The 27,276-nt window shown below is 50.1% G+C and overlaps 1 protein-coding gene across 2 annotated transcripts; it reads right to left on the bottom strand.

Moving 5' to 3' along the window:
- Positions 1–68: 68 nt before the first annotated feature.
- Positions 69–13,108, bottom strand: LOC121166683 (protein CDV3 homolog). 2 transcript variants are annotated; one of them, XM_040995927.1, is made up of 6 exons: positions 12,615–13,108; positions 12,071–12,147; positions 6,113–6,115; positions 2,458–2,603; positions 1,508–1,667; positions 69–588 (listed from the first exon to the last, which is right to left on the bottom strand). In XM_040995927.1, the coding sequence occupies exons 1-6, from the start codon at positions 12,855–12,857 to the stop codon at positions 438–440; spliced, it is 780 nt and encodes a 259-aa protein (XP_040851861.1). In that variant the 5' UTR covers positions 12,858–13,108; the 3' UTR covers positions 69–437. The 2 variants fall into 2 exon arrangements, with proteins under 2 accessions (XP_040851861.1, XP_040851862.1); XM_040995928.1 differs by lacking the exon at positions 6,113–6,115.
- Between the last annotated feature and the right edge of the window lie 14,168 nt (positions 13,109–27,276).

Here is a 27,276-nt window from a genome sequence, read left to right as displayed (position 1 = left end):
AGCAGGGCTAGTTTCATTGTTTGCTTCAACACCCAACAGCTGTAACCTTCTTATCCAGAGCTGGATCCACAGGAAGTCCACAAGGAGGGCAGCAAGTCTGAGGTAGTCAACCCTGATGGAGGCTCAGTATCTGAACATAAAAAGATTTGGAAATGACCACTAGCTGTGGGGGATTGAATTTTGAATTTGCAGAGTAATTATGAAAGCACTCCTAAATCTAGCACACCCCCTCTTTTTTTTTTTTTTGGTAACAAATGAAAACTCCCCTACATCCCACACAGAGAGCAGTTGTGGCACTTTAACTTGCAGAGGGCAATAGGGCCAGGTCACTTTTTGCATCGGGCGCTGCAGATCCAGTAGAGCTCAGGTGATGAAGGGCTGCTCGTGGCGCTCAGCTGTGGGCTCACGACCTTAGGAGGGCTAGCAAAGACCATCCCTCAATTGCACTGCATGCGGCTGCTTTTCTGGTTCTCCAGCACAGCATACTGGTTGTCTAGCTGGAGCTTAAGGGCCTGGTTTTTGGAAACCTCATCTCTACCTCTATTTTTGTGCCTTACTACTTCATAGCTCTTCTCCATTTCTTTATCCCTAAGGGAAAAGAAATGTAATCAGTAATTATTTCTTCGTTAGGGTTTTTTGAAATTATTTTTCCTTGCAAAAAAAAAAAAAGAAAGAAAAAAAAAACACAATTTAGATGAATCATGAGGGACAGTCAGGGGAAACTAATATGTAGAATCCTTCTCAATTAAGGGCTGCAGTGTAACAGAACACAGAATTCTGCACTGAAGCCCCACGGTCCCATCCTCCACTGAACAGCAACTATGTTAGGACCAATGATTTAATCCTCCCAAGACTCAGTTTTACCTTTAGCCAACAGACAATACATCTCGATGCATAACTAAGAGCACCAGCCTTCTATTTCAAGCAGGAAGGTGTAGGCATTGTTCTGTTGGGACAGACTGACAGACGAGTGCTGGGCCACTGCCTCCCCCAAGTCCCCCAACACTGTGTCTGCACACAGGACACAGCAGAGAGCATGAGCAAACCGCACTCGGAGGCAGCAGGCTCGGAGTCCCTGCTGTCACTCACATGTCTGTTCCACTTTTATGTTTATAAAAATTCATGTCCCTAAAGAAGAGATAGGATTAAGTGTGGTCATTTGACTCCAGGTAGTGTTTAAGTACCTGCTGAAGCCGCATGATTTTAATACCAGATTTATAAATGCCACCGTCTGGGAACACGGTACAATGCTGCCGTTTCATGTCTAGCTTCCACGTTACAAGGAACATGGCTGTCATGTTAAAAGACCAGGGAGAGACCTCGCAGACAGCACTGTCCTCAGTGCTCTTTCCCCCGGCTTGCCAAGGGTTCCAGACAGCCCACAGAACCCTGCTAAGAGCCTGCACCTCATCAACAAGCAGCTGCCCCAACAGTGAGTGTTAGCGCCCAGCCCAGCCCCTGGCCAAGGCATAAAGGCTGCATCGCCAGATGCCGTCACCGCACTTACTTCCGGCTTTCTGCGTGCTTGGCAGTGGACTGCAAGGATGGGAACTGTGTGTCACTGTAGATCTCCGGTGGCCCCTGTGGCGTTCTCCTGGTTGTGGTTAGCCTGGCTCCAGGTGGCCTATACACACCGCTGGACATCGCTGGTTCTGGAGTTTCTGTAACTAAATGTTTAACAATTTTGGAGAAACCATTCAAGCACTCGACACTTAAATCCACACCTCCTGCCAACACTTAGTAACTGAGGAACCATGATCTGTACCAAGGGCCCAAGTCAGACTTCCTGTCATTGGGATGCTCTTTGCAAGGGCGGTGGTCAAACTCCTCCAGGTATTCCTCTCCAAGAACACCTATCCCTCATCCTTCATTATTTACATACGGAAGCTCTGTAAGCCAAATTCTTTCACGAGTGGAACCTGATGGTCCCACCCAGAGGTTGCCTTCCACAACAGGACCCACTGCAGTTCTCAGTCAGCCAGTGAGTGGATCAATGTGCTTCTCAAACTGTTTTCATTACAGCCTTAACTTCCACCATTTGATGAAAAATTTCTTACCAATTGCATGTATCTACTTGTACTGGACTCCAAATAACTTTTTAAAAGATTTAATATTTCTTCATCCTTAAAAGACTTAGTTTTACCCTTTGGAATCAGCCCTACTGAGAATCTGAGCTTTGACACGAGAGGGAAACATGAAATGATATAAACACAAACCAAACACAGGCATCCCACAACATATCCCTGACATGGATTATCTACCTAACTCTTCAGCAGCCAATTAAAAAACAGCATGTGTCTAAACTTAAAAGCTGCTCTCCCGTAAGAGGTGAAGTCTTTAAGCAGCCCACGGGCTCTCACTCCAGCACAGCACGCAACTGGCTGAAAAGCTGACGTGTGTAATTTCCCGATTTCACATAAACTAGACATCTTTTTGAAACAGAAATATTAAGCTTACCAACTACTGGAGCGGGAGCTGCCTGTACCGGAGCCGTTTTGTTCCAGGGGCCTGAAGATTTTTCTACGCCACCACCGCCACCTCCACCTTCTTCCCAGTGATCACCTGGATCTTCCCTCTTCTCAGTATCATCTTCTTCCTTTTCACTATTGGAAAAGCAAATAAATTCAGCTAGAGCCACACCAGAACCACTGCTCTGTTCTCTACGGGCCTGGAGAAGTCACCTGACCTCCTTCAAAGCCCGAAATGTTTTCCTTGTTAAGCTAAAGAAAAGAATAGATTTCATTTTACACAGCAAATTTCACTTGACTTCCTGTGGAAAAACAAAAGGATCTCTGTAATTCTCCTTTTTGCAAACTACCTCATAGTTGAGAAAACATACAACAGGACCCCAGCTAAAAAAGTTTAGCAAGTAAAGGGAGGAAGAGGCTGCACAGAAAAGAGTGATGAGGCTCAATTCCTGGGGCGAGCATCTTGATGCAATGGGTGAACCTGCTGCTCCTGACCCATCAGCCCATATTAGAGCACCAGTTCCAGTTCTGGCCGTTGCATTTCTGCTCCAGCCTCATGCTAATCAGCGAGTCTAAGAGAGGGAAGGTAGCTCAAAAGTTTGGGTCCCTGCACCCATGTGGGAGGCTTGGAGTTTCAAGCTTCCGACTGACTGCAATCTGGACCAGCTCCAGCCACGTGCCACTGAAGAACCAGCGGGTTTCCGTCACTTTATCTCACAGGCAACAACCAATTCTCTACAAATGCAATAAAGGTTTCCGGAGGTTGAACAATATTATATGGGGATGGTAATCCTATGGCACATCACGCTGCTCTCCAAACGGCTTCATGTTTTAACAGAAGAAAACAAGTGTGTCCAGAGTCAATATCAGCGCTACTAATCTCATCATGACCCATTCTACTAAAAGCTGTCCAGACATGGACAGACATGCATGCCTGTCAGCTGTTTTGACTACAGGGTACCCAAACTCAGTCTCTGGCTGGCCAGGCATTACAAATGCAAGATGTTCATTGCTAACACACCACTCCAGGACAGAGACGCGTGGATTCTGCTTTTCCAATACCAACTTTAAACTGACCAGAGTTACAATCTAAAAAAATCTTTGCTCATTTCTCTGGCTGATTATTTTTTAGACTTCATGTAAACTTGAATGTTCTGCTAAGTCAAGTCTGTTGTGGAAGGTCTACTCGCAGAGCCTACTAACCTTTCCCCGGAACTGGTTCATTTTTGCCAATGGTGATTGGTAGCGGTCTTCCCCATCTCCTGCCCCAACCAGCTGTTTCTCAGAGCTCTGTCCTTGGCCCTCCACTTTACACATTTTCTCCTTTGGGTATCTGAACCCACAGCCTTAATGTACAGACCAGATCCACAGCAATGCCCAACTCTTTCAAATCCTGAGAGCCATTCCTGGCTTCCATAGGTTATATATGGAGCTTTTCCTCCCATTTCTATAAAAACAAGATGTATTTTGCACAGATTATCTCCTTTAAGCAACTGGAAAGCACTGTCTTATGGACTGCCTACCAAGCAGAGAAAAATCAAGAGCTGAGGCCAAAAATAGCAATTATACGCTTCCACCTTAAATTTGCATTTATAGTAAGATTTTACTTATGGAGTCTATACTCCTGGCTTTGGCCCTGCCCAGAAATGGCTGCTGTAGATTCTGAGCGAGCCAAACCAAACAAAAAAATAAAAGCCGTGGAGAACAGAATAAAAAAGTAATGCACAGGCCTGGCACCGTGACCTAGCGTCTAAAGTACCTGCCTTGAATGCACCCCCGGGATCCCATATGGGCACTGGTTCTAATCCTGGCAGCTCCACTTCCCATCCAGCTCCCTGCTTGTAGCCTGGGAAAGCAGTCGAGGACAGCCCAAAGCCTTGGGACCCTGCACCCAGTGGGAGACCTGGAGGAGGTTCCTGGCTCCTGGCTTCAGATTGGCACAGCACCAGCCACTGTGGTCTCTCCTCCTTTCTCTATGTATCTGATTTTCCAATTAAAAAAAATTAAATCCTTAAAAAATTATATATTTTATAGGAAAAGCCAGAATGCATTACTTAATTTCTTAATGCATATTAGGAGCAGATTCTAAAGCAACTGAGGCCTAGACGAACAGCTTGATGCAGTATACCGGTCAGCAGGTGGAGACAGGACAGCACTTGGCTGCTCCAAGCCTCCGCTTGCTCTCATGTCAAACAAGGATGAAACAGACATATCGCACTAAGATCTGGTTCACACTATTTAACCACTGCTAGGATGGGTGGGAAGAGACAGAGATTTCGGGGAAAACAAACCTGGAAACACTTTTTGAGCGGATTTTAAAAACGGGTAAGAGATGGTATGATCCTGTTTTAGGTAACTTATTAAGTAAGACAAATGCCCAAGCAAAACGCACAGCACCCAATCTACCCGAGTCTAGCACTGACATTCAAACATCAGAACTACCTCCAGGGACTGTAAGTCCGCCTGGAAGCACTGCCAGCGCAGTCACTGCCATGTCATCTGCTAGGCCAGGGGCAAGCCTGGCACTGCCCTTGCCCGGGTGGGTGCACAGGCCCAGGCCCGCAAGGCGCTTTTCGCATACGTCACACCGTGAAGGCCTCCAGAGGGCCGTCATCACTGTTAACACTGCTGACTCGCAGAGCTGTTCACACAGAGCTCTTTGATTCTAAAATACATTCTCCCGTAACTGCTTAAATATTGATAACATGTAGAAGCTGCAACTATTAGTGTGCGGTAAGCAATCCTTCCCAAAACACACACACACACAGTAACAATCATTACCCCAAGCAGAAGGGGTTATGGGTTTCTCCTATTTTCATAATTTTTTTTTCAAATGTTCTAAAGGCAAGTACATTTTTTTTTCTAAAGAATCTTAAAGGAAAAAATTCCAAACTTGGTCTGACAAATCACTGTTACACTGTTAGGGTTTCCGTGTCCCCGACTGACCCGGGCAGCTAAGGAAACGATCCCAAGACTTGAACTGCGCGGTCAGAAGGCAAGCCTTGAAACACGCTTCCATCTGTGTGGCTACTGAAGTAGGGGCCCAATACCAGGACAGTATCCCTCACTGTCACCTCCATCCGGTCCCACCTGAAAGGGCCCTGCCAGGCACCATCCCCTCAAGGCCACACTAACGGAGCTGCCCCGTCTTGGCCTGCGAAGCTCCAGCACCAACCGGAAATAACCTTCAAACATCACAACTGTGTCCAGGGCCTGGTTCTCAAGTCTGCTCTAGAAGCTATGCCAGCGCAGCAACTGAAATGTTCTTCCCACGTATGTGACACAGGAAGAAAAAGGTGACTGACACAACTACACACAGCATCAGGAGCAATTTCCTTCACTGGAGACTCCACCATCTCCAAGCCTACAGAGGGAAACGCATAAATTCAAAAACCATCACAAATTAAAACATATACCTAGACGCCAGGGCCGGCATCCCATATGGGCACAACCACTTCTCCAGCCGCCTGCTTGTGACATGGGAAGGCGGTGGAGGATGGCTCAAAGCTTGGGACCCTGCACCCACGTAGGAGAACTGAAAAGAAGCTCCTGGCTCCTGACCAGCCCGGCTCTGGCCAAACAGCCATCGTGGGAATGAACCAGTGGATGGAAGCTCTATCGTTCTGTCCCTCCTCTTCACTGACCTGCTTTTTCAAAAAATAAATGACTCTTATAACCTGTGCAAAGGACTGAAAAACAATGGAAAAATAAGAAAATATGTTTTAGCCTGCTGTAATTGTATAATATTAGATAAACTTCTGAAACACCATCCAACAGATAAAGGGACTAAGACCACAGTACTAAAACAGCACAGAACATGGTTTACATAGTCTATTTTCTTTTTTTTTTTCCCCCAAAGATTTTTAATGGAAAGGCAGATCCACAGAGGAGAGATCTTCAATCCATTGGTCCAGTCCCCAAGTGGCCACAATGGCCAGAGCTGAGCCAATCTGAAGCCAGGAGTTTCCTCCGGGTCTCTCACATGGGTGCCGGATTCCAAGGATGTGGGTCGTCCTCTGCTACTTTCCCAGGCCACAAGCAGGGAGCTGGATGGGAAGTGGAGTGGAGCAGCCAGCACACAAACCAGGACCCTCATGGGATCCCACCACATGCAAGGCGAGGACTTTAGTCACTAGGCTACCACGCCATGCCCTATTATTTTCATATCTACTATTTCAGAAAGTGTAGGCTGCAGCAGCCAGGACTCAGAGAGGTAGCCAGAACTCCATCTGACTCTTCCCCTACGGATAACACGAATGGAACCAGAAACGGAATCAAACCAGGGCTCAAATGAACTCCACTGACACAGGTGTCCGAAGCAGCGACCTTAACTTGCTTTGCTAAACTGCCCAATCCTAGTTTGCTTTTAAATCATCAGCGTCGTGTAGGATCTTCTGCTACAATGCAACACCCATATTTCTAGTAATCACTACACTTTACAAAGGCATGCCATAAAAACCGTAAGAGCCAAAGTGGAACAAGGGGCACAACACACAAAAGCATCAATGAAGTAAAAACTGAGGCAAGAACTTTGGGTTCCTGCCCCTGCGTGGGAGACCCGGAAGAGATCCTGGCTCCTGGCTTTGGACCGGAGCAGCTCCAGCCATTGTGGTCACTTGGGGAGTGAATCATTGGATGGAAGATCTTTCTCTCTATCTCTCCTCCTCTCTGTATAACTGACTTTGCAATAAAAATAAACAAATATTAAAAAAAAAAACCTAAGGCAAGAACAGAAAAAAAAAAAAAAAAACCCTAAGGCAGGAGCCTAATTAAAAACATCTGTAAAGCTTTTTGAATGTTAAATGGTTTAAAAAACTACTAACAAAGCCAGAAGAAACACACTACAAACATTCCTTTTCTTCCAAACATGTATCGGGCTTTGAATCAAAGCAGTTTTAATACTATCCCCAAAAGGGCCTGGCAGCGTGGCCTCGCGGCTAGGCCTAACAGCTCAAGTCCTCGCCTTGAACGCACCCGCGGGATCCCATATGGGCGTTGGTTCTAATCCCAGCAGCTCCACTTCCCATCCAGCTCCCTGCCTGTGGCCTAGGAAAGCAGTCGAGGACAGCCCAAAGCCTTGGGACCCTGCACCTGTGTGGGAGACCTGGAAGAAGTTCCTGGCCCCTGGCTTCGGGTCGGCGTAGCACCGGCCGTTGCGCTCATTTGGGGAGTGATGAATCATCGGACAGAAGATCTTCTTCTGTCTCTCCTCCTCTCTGTATATCTGACTTTCCAATACCAAATACGCTGTCACAAATAGAGTGCAGCGGCTCAACGCGCGAGGGATCAGAGCCCCTGAGCAAGTGCCCTTCCCGCCTTCAGACGCTCCTGAAATGCAGCAGGCCAGGCCCTGGGCGACCTGGTGTCTAGCTCCTGGATAGTCACTTAGACTGTGTGAATGCTCTCTGCCTCTCAAACTAAAAAAGAAAATCCCAATTGAGATTGTTCTTTTGGCTGTGGAGGTAAGGCTGATGGGACACAGGGAGAGCTGCCTGCCAGCCTAGACTGTGGCTCAGAGAGCACCACACACCCAGGACCTGTACTCCTGCATTATGGCCCTGGGACTCTGCTGCCTCATACTTTAATTGTGTTCTTTACACTTCTAGAACGGGGTGAAAAGCCCATTTCATTTTTATTGGACTGTAGATTTAGAGAGGAGATACGGAAAGACCTTTCCTCCACTGGCTCACTCCCCAAGTGGCCACAACTGCCAGAGCTGAGCCAATCCAAAGCCAGGAGGAGTTTCTTTAGTATGGTTTATCAGGAGCCTATTCGCTCATCAAACACTACATAAAAATTTGTAAGCAGGCCTAACACGATGGTTCAATGGCTAACCCCTCATCTTACATGCGCTAGAACCACATACTGGTTCGATTCCTGACTGCTCCACTCCACATCCAACTCCCTGCTTGTGGTCTGGAAAAGCAGTCCAGGACAGCCCAAAGTCTTGGGATGCTGCACCCACCTGAGACCTGGAGGAAGTTCCTGGTCTCTGGCTTCATAGACGCTCAGCTCTGGCCACTGCGGCTACTTGGGGAGTGAAGAGCAGAGGGAAGAACTTTGCCTCTCCTCTCTGCAAATCTGGCTTTTTAAAGATTTATTTTATTTTTATTGGAAAGCCCGCTATACACACAGGAGAGACAGAGAAAGATCCTCCATCCGATGATTCATTCTCCAAGTGAGCGCAACTACCAGAGCTATGCCAATCCGAAGCCAGGAGCCAGGAGCTTAATCCAGCCTTCCATGCGGGTGCAGGGTCCCAAGGCTTTGGGCCATCCTCGACTGCTTTCCCAGGCCACAGGCAGGGAGCTGGATGGGAAGTAGAGCTGCTGGGATTAAAACCGGCGCCCACATGGGATCCCAATGTGTTCAAGGTGAGGACTTGAGCCGCTAGGCCACGCCGCCGGGTGCAAAATAAGTAATTCTTTAAGAACACAATCTGAGTATTTCTGCCTGTGCCCTGAAATCCCTTCTCAACACTGAGAAGCAACCAAGAACAATGTCAAGACACGGAATGTTACCACACTTCGTGCATGCAGTTTCCCGATGCAGGTGTCCGCACTGCAGCACCTGGTCAACGCTGAAATGATCTGCTGGTGCCTACTGCAGGACCAGTGTTTCACAACCGTCAAGCCAAGCATCATGTCCTAACACATGGCAGTCACATGAATTCGTGCTACAATGAATCTAGTTTGTATTCGCAAAATACATACTATCATCTCCTCTTTTAGGTTTGAAGTCCTCATTTCTCAACAAGTTTCTCAGAAATCTCGGACTCCAGAGAACTTAAGTCTTGATTGAAACATGACTTAAAATTGTTAACCTCAAGAATTAAATATTACAGGCCCAGCGCAATAGCCTAGTGGCCAAGTCCTCACCTTGAACGCACCAGGATCCCATATGGGCACTGTTTCTAATCCCGGAAGCCCCGCTTCCCATCCAGCTCCCTGCTTGTGGCCTGGGAAAGCAGTTGAGGACAGGCCAAAGCTTTGAGACCCTGCACCCGCGTGGGAGACCAGGAAGAGGCTCCTGACTCCTGGCATTGGATTGGTGCAGCTCTGGCCATTGTGGCCACTTGGGGAGTTAATCAATAGACACAAGATCTTCCTCTTTGTATATCTGACTTGCAATAAAAATAAATCTTTTAAAAAAAATTAAATATTTCTAACTTTCTCTCCAAGTCCATTTTAAGCATTTGGGTTCCTTTACCACTACCAATGGCTTCCTTTTCTCAAATACTTGTCTAGGGACATGACATTGAGTAAGATCAATTCAGCTGGAAATTTCATGGCACTTAAATCTTGAATTTCTTGGTAAACAGGAGACAAGACCTTAATGCAGTGTTGCTGCTATTCATCTATTTAACCTTTTCTGAGGGGACCAGCATGTAACACGGCCTAGCACCTGCAGAACGTATATAATATCCACACTACAGCAACTCTAGCACGCAAGGCAAAGACTGCCAAGATGCGAATGAAAGTTACAGGCACACTTTATTCATCCAAGACCACCCTTGTCCCTTACACCAGAGCCCAGACTGCACAGCTCAGTGGGAAGACGCACACATTAAAGCAAACTGCTGAGCCTCACGTTTAGACGCCCGCTTCCCAAGCAATAATTACATGATGGATACTTGGCTCTGGCTTCTGACTCCCACTTCCGGATGCGGACCCTGGGAGGCAATGGTGGCCCTAGGCTTCTGTCATTCACAGATCGAGTTTCTAGCTCCTGGCTTTGCCCATTCCCAGGCAAGCACTGAGGAGAGAACCAGAGCTGGGAGCACACTCCTAAATAAAACAGACCACCGAAATTAACAAACTTTCAATTCGGCTCACTTGAACACTTTTCCCTTCGGAAAGCGCTGCCTCGGTCCAGAAACACTACTGTGCAGGGCGAGGCACCACTGGCAGAGCCCCGAACGGCAGGACCTCACGGCCCCTTCTTGTCTTTAAGAGATAATCAATTGATACTGCCTTTTCTTCCTTCCATTGGGAAATCAGATTTACAGAAACATAGAGAAAGCTCTTCTGTCTTTTAGTTCACTCTCTACATGGTCATAATGACCAGAGCTGCGATGAGCCAAAGCCAGGAGCTTCTTCCTGGTCTCCCATATGGGTACAGGATCCCAAGGGTTTGGGCCATCCTCGACTGCTTTCCCAGGCTACAAGCAGGGAGCTGGATGGGAAGTGGAGCACCCAGGATACAAACTGGAGCCCATATGGGATTGCGGTGCTTGCAAAGAGGGACTTTAGCCACTAGGGCTACTGTGCGGGTCCCACATCCCTTTCTTGAACCCCCTTTTTATAGGCCCAGTGAATCTCAGGATTAAGGAAGCGAGGCTATTTGATAGATATCTCTTCAAATTCAGGAAAGAGGCCAACATGGGCAGGAGAACAAATTCCCAGCCCAATCATTTGTACTTGACACTACTACAAAGGAATCCAGCAGGAGCTGCCTCTCAGGGGTGGCCTGCGTCCCAGGAGCCCGGGGCCTGCGGCGCTCAGATGCCTCTACATGACCTAGCCCCGGGAAAAGCACCAGGACACTGACACCTCAGGTGTCAGCAGTATTCAACAAACGTCACACACACTAACCCTGGCTTCTCAGTAAGAGACATGCAAAATCACAAATATTATCACTAGGGTGACCAAAAGGCCGGTTTTGGGGTAAGAAAAGTATTTCTCTTTTTTTCTTTAAAATATTTTTTCTACCATGCCATGAACTTTTTTTTTTTTTTTTACAAACTGCAAGCCTCTGGCAGGGCACAGCTTATCAAGGTTATGCCTTTCTTCTTAATCTTCAAACAAGAATCAGATACCAATTTTATTTACAAGCCGCTCAAATTAGGTCATTTTGAGATTGGATATAACGAACAGCATTATTTTCAGATCCTCAAGGATCCTGGTATCCTGGTGGCTAAATCCTTGCCCTGCATGTACTAGGATCTCATCCGGGCAGTGATTCGTACTCCCTGCTTGTGCCCTGGGAAAGCAGCCCAGGACCGCCCAAAGCCTTGGGACCCCGCACCTGTGTGGGAGACCTGGAAGAAGCTCCTGGCTTCCGCTGGGCTCAGCTCTCTGGCCACTGCTGTCACTTGGAGAATGAGCCAACAGATGGAAGATCTTTCTCTGTCTCTCCTTCTCTCTAAATTTGAACTTGCAATAAAAATAAATAAATCTTCAAAAAAATAAATTCTCTAAATCAGTTAATTCAAGTTCTTAAGAATTACTCTTGCTGAAAGGCATTCCTATAAAGCTATGCATAAACTTTTCCACTGTTGGGGCGGGATTATAGGTATCTTTTACTTTTTAAGATTTTTTTTTTTAATTGGAAAGTCAGAGCTACGGTGTGAAGGGGTTACGTGTCCTTTAAGCAAGGCGCCACGAGGTGCCGAGGGGACCTGGCTCTGTACTGCACATGTTGGGGCTTCCCGAAGTGGGACACCTGTAGGTCTCACAGTGAAAACACACAAAACCTGCATTTGTCTGTAAGAATCCTCTACTTCCAATCCAAAACCCAGCCAGATTTCACTTTAAACAACAACGAAGTGAGGTCCACTCGCCCATACCCAAGCCGCCCAGTCACTTGGGACTAACCCATACCTTATTTGCATTGCCTGAACTCGAAGGCCGCTGTAATCAACCTCTTTTTGTTCAAATTCTTTCCATTCATCTTCATCCTGTGCAAAGAAAACACCACGGGGGTGAAGCTGCCTGCCTGCAGCTCTTTACAAAAAAAAAAAAAAGTCCCGCTTCGGTGGGGGAGCCCTCTGCAAACGCGTAGGGGACACCCAGCGAGCTCGGCACGCGCGCCCCAGCCCCCCCAAAGACCAGAAGCAGCAGCACGCGGCCCGCTTCGGCCGAGCTGCTGGCCGCCGTGTCCTCGGGCCTGCCGGACGCTCCGCTCGGCCACCGGGGGGGCCGGAGGAGGCGGTCAGCACGGCCCCAGGGCGCTCCCCTCCCGGCCAGGCCGGCCAGCGCCCCGCGGGGGCCTCCCCGACGCGCGGAGGGCCTCGGCCCGGCCAACGCCCGCCCCGGCGCCCCAGCGCCCCGGCGGCCCAGCCCCGCGGGCGGCCCCGATCGCGAGGGGGGCCCTCCCTGCGCCGCGTCCCGGGGCCCCCGCCGGCCGGCATGCGGCCTTCCTCACCTTGGTCACGGCCTTGGCGGCGGCCCCGGCTCCCGCGGCCCCCACGCCCGCCGCGCCGCCGTCCGTCGGCCGGGCCCCAGCGCCCGCCCCGCAGCCCGCCGAGCCGCCGCTCCCGCCGCCGCCGCCGGCGCCCACGCCCGCCGCGCCCGCCGCCCCGGCCGCCCGGCCGCCCCGCTCCTTCTTCTTCTTCTTGTCCCTCTTGGCGAAGAAGTTGTCCAGGCTCCGCTCCTCCGTCTCGGCCATGGCCGCGGCTGCCTCGGCCCGGATGGGTGGGGCCCGCGGCGCTCTCCCGCCGCTTTAGGGCTCGAGGTCGGCTCGACGATCACGCGGCCCGGCGCGGCGCCGCTCCGACTCCGCGAGCTGACCGAGGCGCGAGCGGCTCTCCCTCCCGCCGGCCCTCCCCGACACGGCGCGCCGCGGCAGCAAGGTACGAGCCCGGCCTCTCCTCAGCCCCGGCGAAGCGCGGCGCGGGCCCGAGGCGGCGGCGCGAGCGGGAGCCGAGGGAGAGGGGGCGGGGAGGGAGGAGGAGCAGGGGGGAGGCCGCGCGCGCGCCGCTCTGGAGGCGGGGCAGCGCAGAGAGAGCCAATCGGATGCCGGCTCGGGGCCCTGAGGCGACAATCCGGGCGGAGGTGGAGGCGGGGCCGCGCAGAGAGCCAATCGGATGCCGGCGGGGGGCGCTTAGGCGACAATCTGGGCGGGGAGGGGCGGGCGTATGCAAAACACGTGACGTGTCCTGAGTGCGGCCTGCCTATAGGCCGAGGGCTCTGCCCTGAGGGCGGGATGCCTGGCGACGCGGGGCGCATGCGTAGAGTGCACGTGTGCGTTCGCTGGCCTGTTGCGACCCGCGGCCTTGCGGTGGGCTAAACTTAAGAGAAACCCGGAAGGGTTTCAACATGGCTGCACCTCTCTGCTCCGCGGAGATGAGTGAAGCGAGGTGGAGGAACAGGAAGCGAAAGGCAGGAGTGGTAGACAGGGTAGCCAGGGCAGCTCTCCAGAAAGAATAAGTATCATCATGGAGAGCACACGTGACGGACCCCGCGGGCGTCTGCGAAGAGTCGCCCTCGGCGCCGGTATGGAGCGACCGGGTCCGAGCCTTCCCGCTGCCCTTCCTCCCTGCCGCCTTCTGTCCTGTGTGGTCTTACTGAAAGTTCCTCTGAGGGGATCAGGGCCGAGGCGTAAAGCTCCCGGGGTACGGGCAGGGCTGTGTGCCCTGCTCCCACACACGTGGGCTTCATCCTAGCTTCCTGAGGTTCTTGTTCCGGGGATCCCTTCTTCATCATTACAGAGTGCTCTCCGTGAGTGGGCTGGAAGGTTAGGCCCATTTACTAAAAGATCTTTCATGAGATAGAAGAGACTTGCCCCCACATCAGTGTTACCGGCTAAAGAGTGAGCTGTCACAGACACTTAAGAAATGAGTTAAACATGTTGGTAGGGCCGCTAGAAACCTATTCCCCGTGCTTTTCCTTTAGAATCTCCCTGTTTCTACTCTGCATCACCATGGAGACTGCGCAGCTGAGTTCTGACTGTCACAGAAGGCAGGCAACAGCCTTGATGGACAACAAACTTGCGTAGTGCCCGAAGGTAAACTGTCCCCAGCCATTTGGGATGAGGCAATAGATAAGTTCATTTCTGTGACACCGTATATACTGGGATGCAGGCCTGTCACCACCGCCTTCCCTTAACATCTCTGGTCAATTAATCTCCTTAACCCGGCCCTCTTCTGTCCTACTTCCCTCTTTTTTTTTTCCCTGAAGTCCTTCCTCACTTTCTTCCCTCACTCTTTTTCTATTTAAAATGGTCTTTTACTTGTTTAAAGGGCAGAGAAGTGGAGAACCTCTGGCCCATGCCTCAAAGGTTAGAGCCCTGCCAGACAGGAACTATAACTCAATCTGGGTCTCCTATGGCTGGCCCCTGCCATCATTTGTTGCTTTCCATTCCAGGGTGTTGTATCAGCAAGAAGCTGGACTGGGGAACGCAGCTGGAAGTCAAAGCCCGATCCTGTAATATAGGCTGTGGGTGTCCCAAGTGGCCTGCTGCTCTCCCCTCGCTCTTCCCCCCAGCTCTCATCTATGAAGCACTTATTAGCTATATTCAAGAGAACTCACTTTATTCAGAGTCGGGTAAGTTGTGATTCCTGAATTCACCTTTATAATCTAGAAGAGAAGCTGTATATATAATAAATCATTTTTTAAAAGATTTATTTATTTTTATTACAAAGTCAGATACACAGGGAGGAGGAGAGACAGAGAGGAAAATCTTCCATCCGATGATTCCCTCCCCAAGTGAGCGCAACGGCCGGTGCTGTGCCGATCCTAAGCGGGAACCAGGAACCTCCTCCGGGTATCCCACACAGGTGCAGGGTCCCAAGGCTTTGGACCATCCTTGACTGCTTTCCCAGGCCACAAGCAGGGAGCTGGATGGGAAGTGGAGCTGCCTGGATTAGAACCGGCGCCCATATGGGATCCCGGTGCGTTCAAGGCGAGGACTTTAGCTGCAAGGTCACGCTGCCGGGTCTTCACCCCCACCTTTAAAGCCATGCAAACCTTCACTTTTTTTTAAGATTTATTTTATTTATATTGGAAAGGCAGATATGCAGAGAGGAGGAGAGACAGAGAAGAAGATCTTCTGTCAGTTGATTCACTCTTCAAAAGTGGCCACAATGGCCAGAGCTGGTCTGTTTCGAAGCCAGGAGCCTGGAGCCTCTTCTAGGTCTCCCACATGGGTGCAGGGTCCCAAAGCTTTGGGCCGTCCTCGACTTCTTTCCCAGGCCACAAGCAGGGAGCTGGATGGGAAGTGGAGCTGCCTGGATTAGAACCGGCGCCCATATGGGATCCCAGTGCATTCAAGATGAGGACTTTAGCCACTAGGCCACAGCGCCGGGCCCATAATAAGTCATTTGAGTAGCATATCCTCATAGGATCCCGTCAATACACCATGATCTTTTGAAGGAATTAATGACAAGAAAATGCAGTAACTCAGGGCTGACACCAGCAGAATTTTCCACTACCTTTTCCAGACGAAATGCTCTCAGAACTTGAGTGCGGGTAAGAAATTAAGATCAGGCCAGCAGAGACACCACTGCCTGTGGGAATGTCCAGGTCACTGTTTTGTGTGATGCTGCTGTCTTCCTGCTGGACGCCCCTGCTCTGAAATCAACGGCTGCCCTCCTCACCGGCTCCTCTTGTCCACGCTCCCCTGCCACCCTTGTCCTGTGTCTTGCCATTAGCCTGTCGCTGTCACCCATCCACACCCAGGCAGATCACTGAGTGTATCTCCCGCGACCCGTCGATGTGCTTGGATCAACCCCCACCTTTTTTTTTTTTTAAAGATGTATTTATTTTTACTACAAGGTCAGATATACAGAGAGGAGGAGAGACAGAGGAAGATCTTCTGCCCAATGATTCACTCCCCAAGTGACCGCAACGTCAGGTGATGCGCCAGTCCGAAGTCTGGAACCAGGAACCTCTTCCGGGTCTCCGATGCGGGTACAGGGTCCCAAGGCTTTTGGGCTGTCCTCGACTGCATTCCCAGACCACAAGCAGGGAGCTGGATGGCCTGTCAAGATTAGAACCTGCGCCCATATGGGATCCCAGTGCGTTCAAGGCGAGGACTTTAGCAGCTAGGCCACAGCGCCGGGCCCTCACCCCCCACCTTTAAAGCAAAGCAAACGTTTATTTATATTGGAAAGGCAGATATGCAGAGAGGAGGAGAGACAGAGAAGAAGATCTTCTGTCAGTTGATTCACTCTTCAAAAGTGGCCACAATGGCCAGAGCTGGACTGATTTGAAGCCAGGAGCCTGGAGCCTCTTCTAGGTCTCCCACTTGGGTACAGGGTCCTAAGGCTTTGGGCCGTCCTTGACTGCTTTCCCAGGCTACAAGCAGGGAGCTGGATGGGAAGTTGGGCCACAGGGATAGAACTGGCAGCCATATGGGATCTCAACTTGTGTAAGGCAAGGATTTTAGCCACTAGGCCACTGTGCCGGGCCTCAGACCTTCACTTCTTGCTGGATGTAAAATTGAATGGTGACGAGGACTCAGACCATTCCCAGGGCCATTTCAGCATGTCCTCAAAGGCTCTCAGCACTGGTTGAATGTGGGCGTTTCTCTCTGGAGCCTCTAAGCTACGGTCTGAAGAACAGCACTTATCTCCCACAATGAGAGCTGCTGAGCTGGTCCGGCATTCTGTGAGCTCCAGAGTCTGCAGAAGTGGTTGGGCCCCATCCCATTGTCCCTCTGTTTCTCTGTGCTGAGCTATTTGTTCCAAGTTCTGTTCTGCTGCCTGGGTTGGACACTGCACTCTTGCTCAGCTCAGAGCAGTGCTGCTCATAGGCCAGAGAGATCATCAGGGAACGGTGGGTACAATCTCTCTTCATTGTGGCTTCCTCTCAAACGCTAGGACACCCACTGGGCCACTGCAGGGGCTGCCCATGCTTCCCCCTGGAGAACAGCTACTTGGTTTTCCACTGAGAGGACTCTCTCTGACTTAGGTTCAGAAACCCAGAGACTTTTCTTTCATTCAGTGTGATATTTGATGCCTTCCTGCTTTCCTGGACCATGGATAACCCACTGGTGTCCAGGAAAGGGCAATATGTGTCTGGCATGATGGTGCAACTGTCCATCCTCTGCCTGCCTGCAAGTGTCAGGATCCCATATGGATGCTGATTCATGTTCCAGCTGTTCCATTTCCCATCCAGCTTCCTGCCTGTGGCTTTGGAAAGCTGTCAAGGATGGCCCAAAGCCTTGGGACCCTGCACCCGTGTGGGAGACCCAGAAGAAGCTCCTGGTTCCTAGCTCCTGACTTCTGACTTCTGATTGGTTCAACTCCAGCAATTGCAGCCACTTGGAGAGTGAACCATCAGGTGGAAGATCTTCCTCTCTGTCTCTCCTCTTCTGTATATCTGCCTTTCCAATAAAAATAAATAAATCTTTAAAAAAAAATCTCCTGGTTCATGGCTCTAGGTTGGCTTAGTCCCAGTGATTGTAGCAATTTCGGGAGTGAAAAAGCAGTCACTTCTTTTCTATGTAAATCTACCCTTCCGAATAAATAAATAAATCTACAAAAAAGGAAGAATGTGAGGCTGGTCCTCACTCAGATATCCAGTGCTGTGAGATGGGTGTGATTCAACGGGCCCCACCCTGACTTGGCAGGAAGAGCTCTCAGAATGTCTGCCGCCCTTGGCTCCCAAGCTACCTTCACCAAGGAGCCCACAATGACTAATCTGACTCACCAGGCTTACGGACATTAGGAAAAGGGAGTTGGGGAAGGATCAGTAGTCCAGTTACTGGAATGACATCAGCTACTAGTGACCACCTTGGTATGTGATCCTTTGGCCAACCATGAGTTGAACAGCTGGACTTAAGAACTTTTCCGTTCAGAAAAGCACCCTCAGACACTGACTTGGCTCTGAAGCGGGCTCGGCTCTCAGACAGATTCACCAGAGAAATGCCTCCCCTGGTGGCGTTTTTGGGGTCCATCATGTGAGTGGCGCGAAGCTGGACCTTGTGACAGGAATCATTTAGATCATAGAGTGCGAGAGGTATAATTGTGTTGGTAAGGTAGGGCATCCTGCTCCTGGCCCAGCTCCATTCCTGAACGCACTTCATGACCCAGTAAGTAGATGGGAACTTGTCTAGCATCCTCTGCTTCTGACTCAGAGACTACCCATCCCTGGTTTCCAGGTCAGTAGGTCAATAGCCTTGTCATCCTCCTGGGCTGAGGAGGACAGGGAAGTTGGGAGCTGGCAGGAGAGAGATGGCTCTCTCCTGTGTCTGCTTTGTCTCAGGTTCATGCTCCCCATCAAGTGCAGGCTTTCTGAAGTCAAACGTGGCTGGTGGTTGCAGATCTGACTCCCCAAGGAGGTTGTTTGGCTTTGCTGTTGTCTTCTGGCAAGTGGAGATGAGAGGGCCCTGCACGGATGATCAGTGGCTAAATCCTTGCCATTTGCATGCACTAGGATCCTATTTGGATGCCAGTTAGTGTCCTGGTGGCTCTGCTTCCCTTACAGCTCTCTGTTTGTGGCCTGGGAAAGTAGTAGAAGATGGCACCAAAGCCTTGGGACCTCACACCCATGTGGGAGAGCCAGAGGAGAGTCCTGGCTCCTGGATTCAGATGGACTCAGCCATTGCGGCTGCTTGAGGAGGAACTAACAGATGGAAGATCTTTCTCTGCCTCTCCTTCTCTCTGTAAATCTGCCTTCCCAATAAAAATAGGTAAATTAAAAAAGAAAAAGAAAGAAAAAGAGATGAGAGGCAGGCATTTTTGTGTCTGCAGTTATGCGGATTGAATGAGGGTAGGAATTTTTTTCTTTAAAGATTTATTTATTTTATTACAAAGTCAGATATACAGAGAGGAGGAGAGACAGAGAGGAAGATCTTCCGTCCGATGATTCACTCCCCAAGTGAGCGCAATGGCCGCTGCTATGCTGATCCAAAGCCAGGATCCAGGAACCTCCTCCAGGTCTCCCACACAGGTGCAGGGTCCCAAGGCTTTGGGCCGTCCTTGACTGCTTTCCCAGACCACAAGCAGGGAGCTGGATGGGAAGTGGAGCTGCTGGGATTAGAACTGGCGCCCATATGGGATCCCAGTGCATGCAAGGCAAGGACTTTAGCTGCTAGGCCACGCTGCCGGTCCCCCGGGGGAAGGAATTTAACAGCACTCAGATCAATGTGCAGAGAAGGGAAAGCCCATTCTAATTGCAGTGAGTGTTAGGAATAATGGTGATAGTGGTGCATTTCCTAGTTGTAATGTTACAGGCAGTTTTGGTGACTCTCCTTCATCCTTCCAGCCATTCACTATTGAGATGTTGCCTTCTGGGAAAACGTCTATAGACTATTCCCTGTCTTTGTTGGTTGGGCCTAAATTATGATATACCAAGCTAAGCTATTTGCAATGCCAGGATCACCTATCAGAGCCAGTTAGAGTCCCTGCGGCTCTGCTTTCCATTTAGCTCCCTGCTGTTGAGTCTGGAAAAGCAGCAGAAAATAGCCCAAGTGCTTGGACCCTTGCCACCCTTGTACATTACCCGGATGTAGCTCAGAGCCCCTGGCTTTAACTTGGACCAGTCGTGGCCATCGTGGCCATTTGAGGAGTGAACTAGTAGATGGAAGATATCTCTCCCACCCATTCTCTGCCACTCTTTCCTTTAAATAAATAAATAAAAATTTTAAAAAATGGTTTAGTTTTACTGATTTGATTTATAGGCAAATCAGAAAAAGAGAGGAGAAATAAAAAGAAAGATCTTCCATCTGCTGATTCACTTCCCAAAGTGGCTGCCACAGCTGAAGCTGAGCTAATTCGAAGCCAGGAGCTTCCTCTGGGTGTTCCACATGGGCATGGGGTACCAAGGCTTTGAGCCATCCTTCTCTGTTTTCCCAGGCCACAAACACGGAGCTGGGAGGGAGGTGGAGGAGCCAGGATATGAACCAGCACCCATGTGGGATCCCAGTGCTTGAAAGGGGAGAGCTAGCCAACTGAGCCATTGGCCCAGGCCCAAATATATTTTTTTGAAAGAACGTATTTATTTATTTTTATTAGAAAGGCAGGTATGCATACAGAGAGGAGGAGAGAGAGAGAGAGAGAGGAAGATCTCATTGGATGGTTCACTCTGTAAGTGGTTACAACAGCTGGAGCTGAGCTGATCTGAAGCCAGGAGCTTCTTCCTGGTCTCCCATATGAGTGCAAAGTTCCAAGGCTTCCAGCCATCCTCAACTGCTTTCCCAGGTCACAAGCAGGGAGCTGGGTGGGAAGCAGGACCACCGGGCTTAAACCAGTGAATATATGGGATCCTAGTGCATGCAAGGCAAGGACTTTAGCCGCTAGGCTCCTGTGCCGAGCCCCAAATAAAGAAGTATTTTTAAAAGATTCAAAACTCAGTAGTGTAATTTTTTCAAGATTTTTTTAAATTGGAAAGTCAGATACACAAAGAAGAGAGACAGAGAAAGATCTGTCTGCTGATGTGCTTCCTAAGTAGCCGCAATGGCCGGAGCTGTGCCAATCCAAAGCCAGGAGCTTGAGGCCTCTTCTGAGTTTCCCATGCAGGTGCAGGGTCCCAAGGCTTTGGGCCATCCTCAAGTGCTTTCCCAGGTCACAGCCAGGGAGCTGGAAGGGAAGTGGGGCAGCCAGGAATAGAATCCCACATGGGATCCTGGCGCATGCAAGGCAAGAACGTTAGCTACTAAGCCACCATGCCAGGCCCAGTCCCTATCTGCTGCTGGCTGCAGATCTTTGTGTGCTAGGGGGAGAGCAGAAACCAAATGATTTTTTTCCTGGGGTTGCACCTGGGGCAGTATTTTCCTCTAAATATGAAATCAGTAGGATTGCTTGATAAACTCCAGCTCACACAGATCCAGGAGGTAGGGCCCTCCAAAACTTTCCAGGAGGAAGGAAGATCAGGGGACTCCTGGACTCAGCAGTCATGGCCTCAGCATCTTCCCCAGTGTCTTCACTGCTGCTGAGCCAGCTGTGGACCCCGGGAATGCCAATGCCCTGGTAGTCTTGGGCTGTGACATATTCCCTAAGCCTTAGGAAGAAGGGTTGAGGGGGTGAGCAGGTGCAAGTCAACCTGCTGCTCTGCCCCATCACAGGCTGACCCACACCCTACCCTTGGGCAGTTCCTGGCCCAAAAGGGAACTACTCTGGCATCACTCCCTCCTTTTCCTCCCATGATGAGAATCCATTTCCCCCACCACTCTCCCATTTACCTGATGAGACCATCACTCCTGTGTTTAAATCCATCCATCAGCTGCCCTCGGGACAAAATTCTTAGCAGGATGATAAAACCCAGCCCTCTGGGATAAGATTTGCAATATTTTCAAAATACTCAGACAGCTTTAAATTGTCCCAACTTACTTAAGCTTGATAGGATCTACACTAAGCTGTTCAATGTGATTAACTTACCTGGCTTGCATGGCCTGTGAATTCCAAAGAAACTGTTTTTCTCTAGCATTTCTTTGCCCTAAGGGAGCAGGCCAGCTCTCCACACTTAGGAGTCTGGGTAACCAGGTTCATCGTAGCCTATGAGTAGAGCAGGAACAGGTGAGTGGGCAGGAATGGTATAGATGAGATCCCTGATCGTACCAGTGCCCCTTGGAAGTCCTGCTGTATATGAAACTGGTGTGATTTGGGATCATCGCGGTGGCCTAGTGGCTAAAGTCCTCGCCTTGCAGACGCCCGGGATCCCATATGGGTGCCAGTTTGTTTCCGAGCAGCCCAGCTTCCCATCCAGCAGCCTGCTTGTGGCGGGGGAAGACAGTTGAGGACGGCCCAAAGCCTTGGGACCCTGTACCTACATGGAACACCCAGAAGAAGCTCCTGACTCCTGGCTCCTGGTTTTGGATCAGCTCAGCTCAGGCTGTTGTGGCCACTTGCAGAGTGCATCAGCAGATGGAAGATCTTCCTCTCTGTCTTTCCTCCTCTCTGTATATCTGACTTTCCAATAAAAATAAATTTTATAAAAAATGATGATGTTGGGCCTGGCGCGGTGGCGCAAGTGGTTAAGGTCCTCGCCTTGCAAGCCCTGGATCCCATATGGGCGCTGGTTCTAATCCCGGCAGCCCCGCTTCCCTTCCAGCTCCCTGCCTGTGGCCCGGGAAAGCAGTTGAGGACGGCCCAAGGCTTTGGGACCCTGCACCCACGTGGGAGACCCAGAAGAGGCTCCTGGCTTCGGACCGGCATAGCATCGGCCGTTGCGCTCACTTGGGGAGTGAATCATCAGACAGAAGATCTTCCTCTCTGTCTCTCCTCTCTGTATATCCGCCTTTCCAATAAAAATAAAAATAAATCTTTAAAAAAATGATGATGTTATTTTCAAACTCCTTTTAATAGACTAAAAGAAATATAAGTACAAAAAAAAGCATAATATGTAAGCTATACTTGGAATAATATATGGACATCTAAAAGGCAGGCTTTGGTAGGCAGCATGTCAGCACAGGGGGTTAAGATGCTACTTGCAACACTAGCATGCCAGTTCAAGTTCCAGCTGCTTTGCTTCTGATCCATCTCCCTGCTGATGCATCTGGGAAAGTAGCAGAAGAAGACACAGTACTTAGGTGCTTGCCGTCTGGGTGGGAGATCCAGCTGGAGTCCCGCGCACCAGGCTTAGCCTGTATCAGCTCTGGCCACTTGGGGAATGAGTAATTTTATTTTTCTCTCTGACTTCCAGCCAAATGAATAAATCTTCGAGGGGAAAGCTTTGAAAGCTTGGCGGCACCATGAAACATCACACATGACGTCTGACTCAGGGACATGCAAATATCCGCAAAATCGGAGAAAGCGTGGAGATACAGATCTTCTGTCTGGGTCCAGTGGACTAGAGGCTCGGTTTCCGTATCTCTCACCCCATCTCTGCAATCTTCTGTGACATCACAGACAATAGGAAATGGCCACAGTAAGGCTAGGTCCTCTGAAAAACTCTGGAACATGTCCGTAACGTGACCTTTGCCATGATCTTGGGTTCTTGGAAAGTCCCAGAAGAGGAGAGAGAGGGCTTCTCTGGTTCCAGGATGAGATCTTTCCTTTTACAGCTCCAGCGGTAAGCAGTGAGCTGACTGACCCACATTGTTTTCTTTAAACAAAGTAGAAGGATCTGTTCGCTTGGTTCCACTATTCTTACTGGGGGGATATGGCTCTTACTTGGTGGCTGCTAAGTGGGATGCAGCTCTTACTGACTGGATAGGTTAGAGTGCATGATGTTTACACTGACTGGGGAGTCATGATCCTACCATATACCATATGCTCTTAGTTCATTGGATGCTGGTTACTAAACACAGCCGCTCCCCGCTTCCACACGTTGTGGAATGAGACATTCTACTGGTTGGTGCCGGGACTCCTGAACTTCCATGAGTCTTCTTTCAAACTCATTTATTTTGTGGAGGGGGGGGAAATAGATTTGGTCAATTCACTTTTTGAACTTCAGCTTTCTTACTTTTTTTTTTAAGATTTATTTATTTTTATTGTAAAGTCAGATTTACAGAGAGACAGAGGGAAAAATCTTCCACCTGCTGGTTTACTCCCCAAGTGTAAACTGAGTTGATCCAAAGCCAGGCCCCAGTAATGTCTTCTAGGTCTCCAACATGAGTGCAAAACCCCAAGGCTTTGACCCATGTTCGACTGCTTTCCCAGGCCACAGGCAGGGAGCTGGACAGTAAGTAGAGCAGCTGGGACACAAACTAGTGCCCAATGGGATCCCAGAGCATGCAAGATGAGTATTTAAGCTGCTAGGCCCAGCTTTCGGAGGTTTTTTTTTTTTTTTTTTTTTTTTTTTAAGATTTACTTATTTTTATTAGAAAGACAGAAATACAGACAGGAGGAGAGACAGAGAGGAAGATCTTCCATCCAATGATTCACTCCCCAAGATTCACTCCCCAAGTGGCTGCAACAACCAATGCTGTGCTGATCCGAAGCCAGGAGCCTCTTCTGGGTCTTCCACATGGGTGCAGGGTCCCAAAGCTTTGGGCTGTCCTTGACTGCTTTCCCAGGCCACAAGCAGGGAGCTGGATCGGAGGTGGGGCTGCCAGGACTAGAACCAGCGTCCAAATGGGATCCTGGCACATTTAAGGCGAGGACTTTAGCCGCTAGGCCACGGTGCCGGGCTGTTTCTTCCCTTTTTTTTTTTTTTTAAAGATTTATTTTTAGAGCCCGGCGCGGTGGCACAAATGGTTAAGGTCCTCGCCTTGCACACCCAGAATCCCATATGGGCACCGGTTCTATCCCGGCAGCCCCGCTTCCTTTCCAGCTTCCTGCCTGTGGCCTGGGAAAGCAGTCCAGGACGGCCCAAAGCTTTGGGACCCTGCACCCGCGTGGGAGACCCTGAAGAGTCTCCTGGCTTCGGAGCGGCATAGCATCGGCCGTTGCGCTCACTTAGGGAGTGAATCATCGGATGGAAGATCTTCCTCTCTGTCTCTCCTCTCTGTATATCTGCCTTTCCAATAAAAAAATAATAAATCTTTAAAAAGATTTATTTAAAGATTAATCTTTAAAAAATCTTTAAAAAGATTTATTTTTATTGGAACTGCAGATATAGAAAGAGGAGGAGAGACAGAGAATAAGATCTTCTGTCCAATGGTTCACTCCCCAAGCGGCCGGAGCCATTCCTGGTCTCCCACGCAGGTGCAGAGTTCCAAGGCTTTGGGTCGTCCTCGACTATTTTCCCAGGCCACAAGCAGGGGCTGGATGGGAAAAGCTGAGCTGCCAGGATTAGAACCAGCGCCCATATGGGATCCCTGCATGTTCAAGGTGAGGACTTTAGCCGCTAGGCCATGCTGCCAGGCCCAAGCTCATCTTTTCATGGTCCTGCCTGCTTTCTGCACTCCTGTTGGATTACGTTCCTCTGTTCTCATGATCCCCAGGGCAGGAAGAAGGCCCGCAGCAAGCTCGCTGGGAAAAAGGGGCTGCTGAAGGAAGGGTTCCTCCAAGATCAACGACTCACACTCCATAATGAGATCTCACCTTGGATTTCCCTGCAGAATAGCCTGCAGTCCAAGAGAGTCCCTCCCTGACTCCAGCGGAAGTGAGCCCTGCAACCCGTGCGCTTCCTCTGCACACAGCTGTCTGCTAGACAGCAGGGAGCCTTTCCGCAGGAGAAGGCTGCCTTAACAATCTAGATGAGCACCTGGGCCTTTGGGGAAATCAGGGAGACCCCAGAGAGCAGCTGGAACCTGAGAGGTGTGAGGACTCCCGAACCCCAGGGATTGATGGTTAAGGCTTGGAAAACAATTAGAGTGGGACTGACTCACCCAGCAGGTGGAGCCCAACTGTGTTCTCCAGGGACTGGAGCAGCACTCCCTCAGGGTGATTTTCAGGAAAGGAAAAAGCAGGTCCCAAACAGATCAGCATGATTGCTAGAGACAGCATAGATAGCATGCTATATGGTTTGTTATCTGCTGGGGTATAGCAATCTGTGCAAGCTATCTGATGTTATCGAACAAATTACTCCCCTATTAGGGAGCATTAATGATATTAAGATTTAATGGGGGGAGGGGGCTTTGGCATGTCCTAGGCTAAAGTCCTCACCTTGAACGCCCTGGGATCCCATATGGGCACCAGTTCTAGTCCCGGCAGCTCTGCTTCCAATCCAGCTCCCTGCTTGTGGCCTGGGAAAGCAGTTGAGGATGGCCCACAGCTTTGGGACCCTGCACCCGCATGGGAGACCCAAAAGAAGTTCCTGGATCCTGGCTCCGGATCGGCGCAGTACCAGCCGTTGCTCTCACTTGGGTAGTGAATCACTGGATGGGAAATCTTCCTCTTTGTCTCTCCTCCTCTCTGTATATCTGACTTTGTAATAAAATAAATTAGTCTTTAAAAAAAATGATTTAATGTCGTTTCCTTTCTCACACATTTCCTGTGGGTCAGGATTCCAGGCTCAGTTTAGATGAGCAATTCTGGTTAGGGGTCTCTCATGCAGTGGTGAGTGGGCTTCAGCAGGGACCGAGGAGTATGTTGGTTTCAAGGTGGCTTCCCCACATCGCTGTTGGGAGAAGGCCTCAATTCCTTACTTGCTGGCCATCTCACTCCATCCTCACCATAGGCCTAGAGTGATATTGCAAGCTGGTTCTCAAGGAATGGGTGGGTGGGTGGGTGGAGAGGCCCTCAGGTTTGACATCCCAGTGCTAACGCCAGGGAAGTGCCGGATGGCTTCTGGATGAGTTGGTCAACCTGTGTATGCCTCTCCCTGGAGCTTCTCCCATGAGAGAGACACTAAGGCTGAAACCATAGACCTTGTATAGACTAATCGTGGAACTCTCACGGTGTGAATCACTCATGCTGTTGATCTTGGTCCAGACTGGCAAAAGGCACCAGATGACAATGGCAGAGTATGACTGTCAGGAGATGAGGATGCCTGGGATGTTTTGGAGGGTACCACTGTGCCATAGAACCTATGGGCTCTCTGGCCCAGATCTGCTCACCAGGCTGGGTGTTGATGCCAGCCGTTGGCTGGGAGCTCAGCCGAGGCGGTCAGCAGGAGAGTCTTGGTTCTCACCCATATGGGAAGAGGCGGACTCAAGGCAGGTGTTGCACAAGGAGGACAGCAGGAGTCTCTTGTCTCCTCGGGGTCTGACATCAGAAGCCAGGATCCAGGAATTTCTTCCGGGTCTCCCACGTAGACGCAGGGTCCCAAGGCTCTGGGCCATCCTCGACTGCTTTCCCAGGCCACAAGCTGGGAGCTGGATGGGAAGTGGAGCTTCTGGGATAGAACCGGCACCCATATGGGATCCCAGCTCGTTCAAGGCGAGGACTTTAGCTGCTAAGCCATGCCGCCAGGCCCCTAAATATTTATTTATTTTACGTGAAAGAGTTACAGAGAGAGAAGGCATGAGAAAGAGAGAGAGAATCTTGCACTGATTCATTCCCCCAAATGGCTGCAGTGGCTGGAGCTGAGCCAGCCTAAAGCCAGGAGCTTTGGAACCAGAGGCCAGCAGCTTTTTATGGGTCTCCCATGTGGGTGCAGGAGCCTAAAACACTTGTGCCTTTCTCCACTGCTTTCCCAGGCACATGAGCAGAGACAGACTGGAAGCAGAGCAGCCAGGACTCGAACCAACACCCATTTGGGATATCAGTGCTATAGGTGGAGGCTTGGCCTGATAAGCTATGACACTGCCTTAGATTGCACTCTTGCTAAAACAGTGTCACAGTCCAGCCCAGATACAAGGCAGAATCCTACATACA

This window comes from Ochotona curzoniae, unplaced genomic scaffold (genome assembly GCF_017591425.1).
Source record: "Ochotona curzoniae isolate NIBS_2020 unplaced genomic scaffold, NIBS_Ocur_1.0 patch203, whole genome shotgun sequence".
NCBI lineage: Eukaryota > Metazoa > Chordata > Mammalia > Lagomorpha > Ochotonidae > Ochotona > Ochotona curzoniae.
The sequence above is the reverse complement of the archived record's forward strand: the minus strand, read 5'-3'. Positions and strand labels throughout refer to the sequence as shown.

Excerpts from the sequence above, each read along its gene's own strand:
- LOC121166683 (XM_040995927.1), bottom strand. The coding sequence starts at position 12,857 with ATGGCCGAGACGGAGGAGCGGAGCCTGGACAACTTCTTCGCCAAGAGG. Across the intron at positions 1,668-2,457 it reads AGCTCCCGCTCCAGTAGTTG|TTACAGAAACTCCAGAACCA; the intron begins GTAAGCTTAATA and ends TTAAACATTTAG. Across the intron at positions 589-1,507 it reads AAGCACGCAGAAAGCCGGAA|GGATAAAGAAATGGAGAAGA; the intron begins GTAAGTGCGGTG and ends CTTTTCCCTTAG.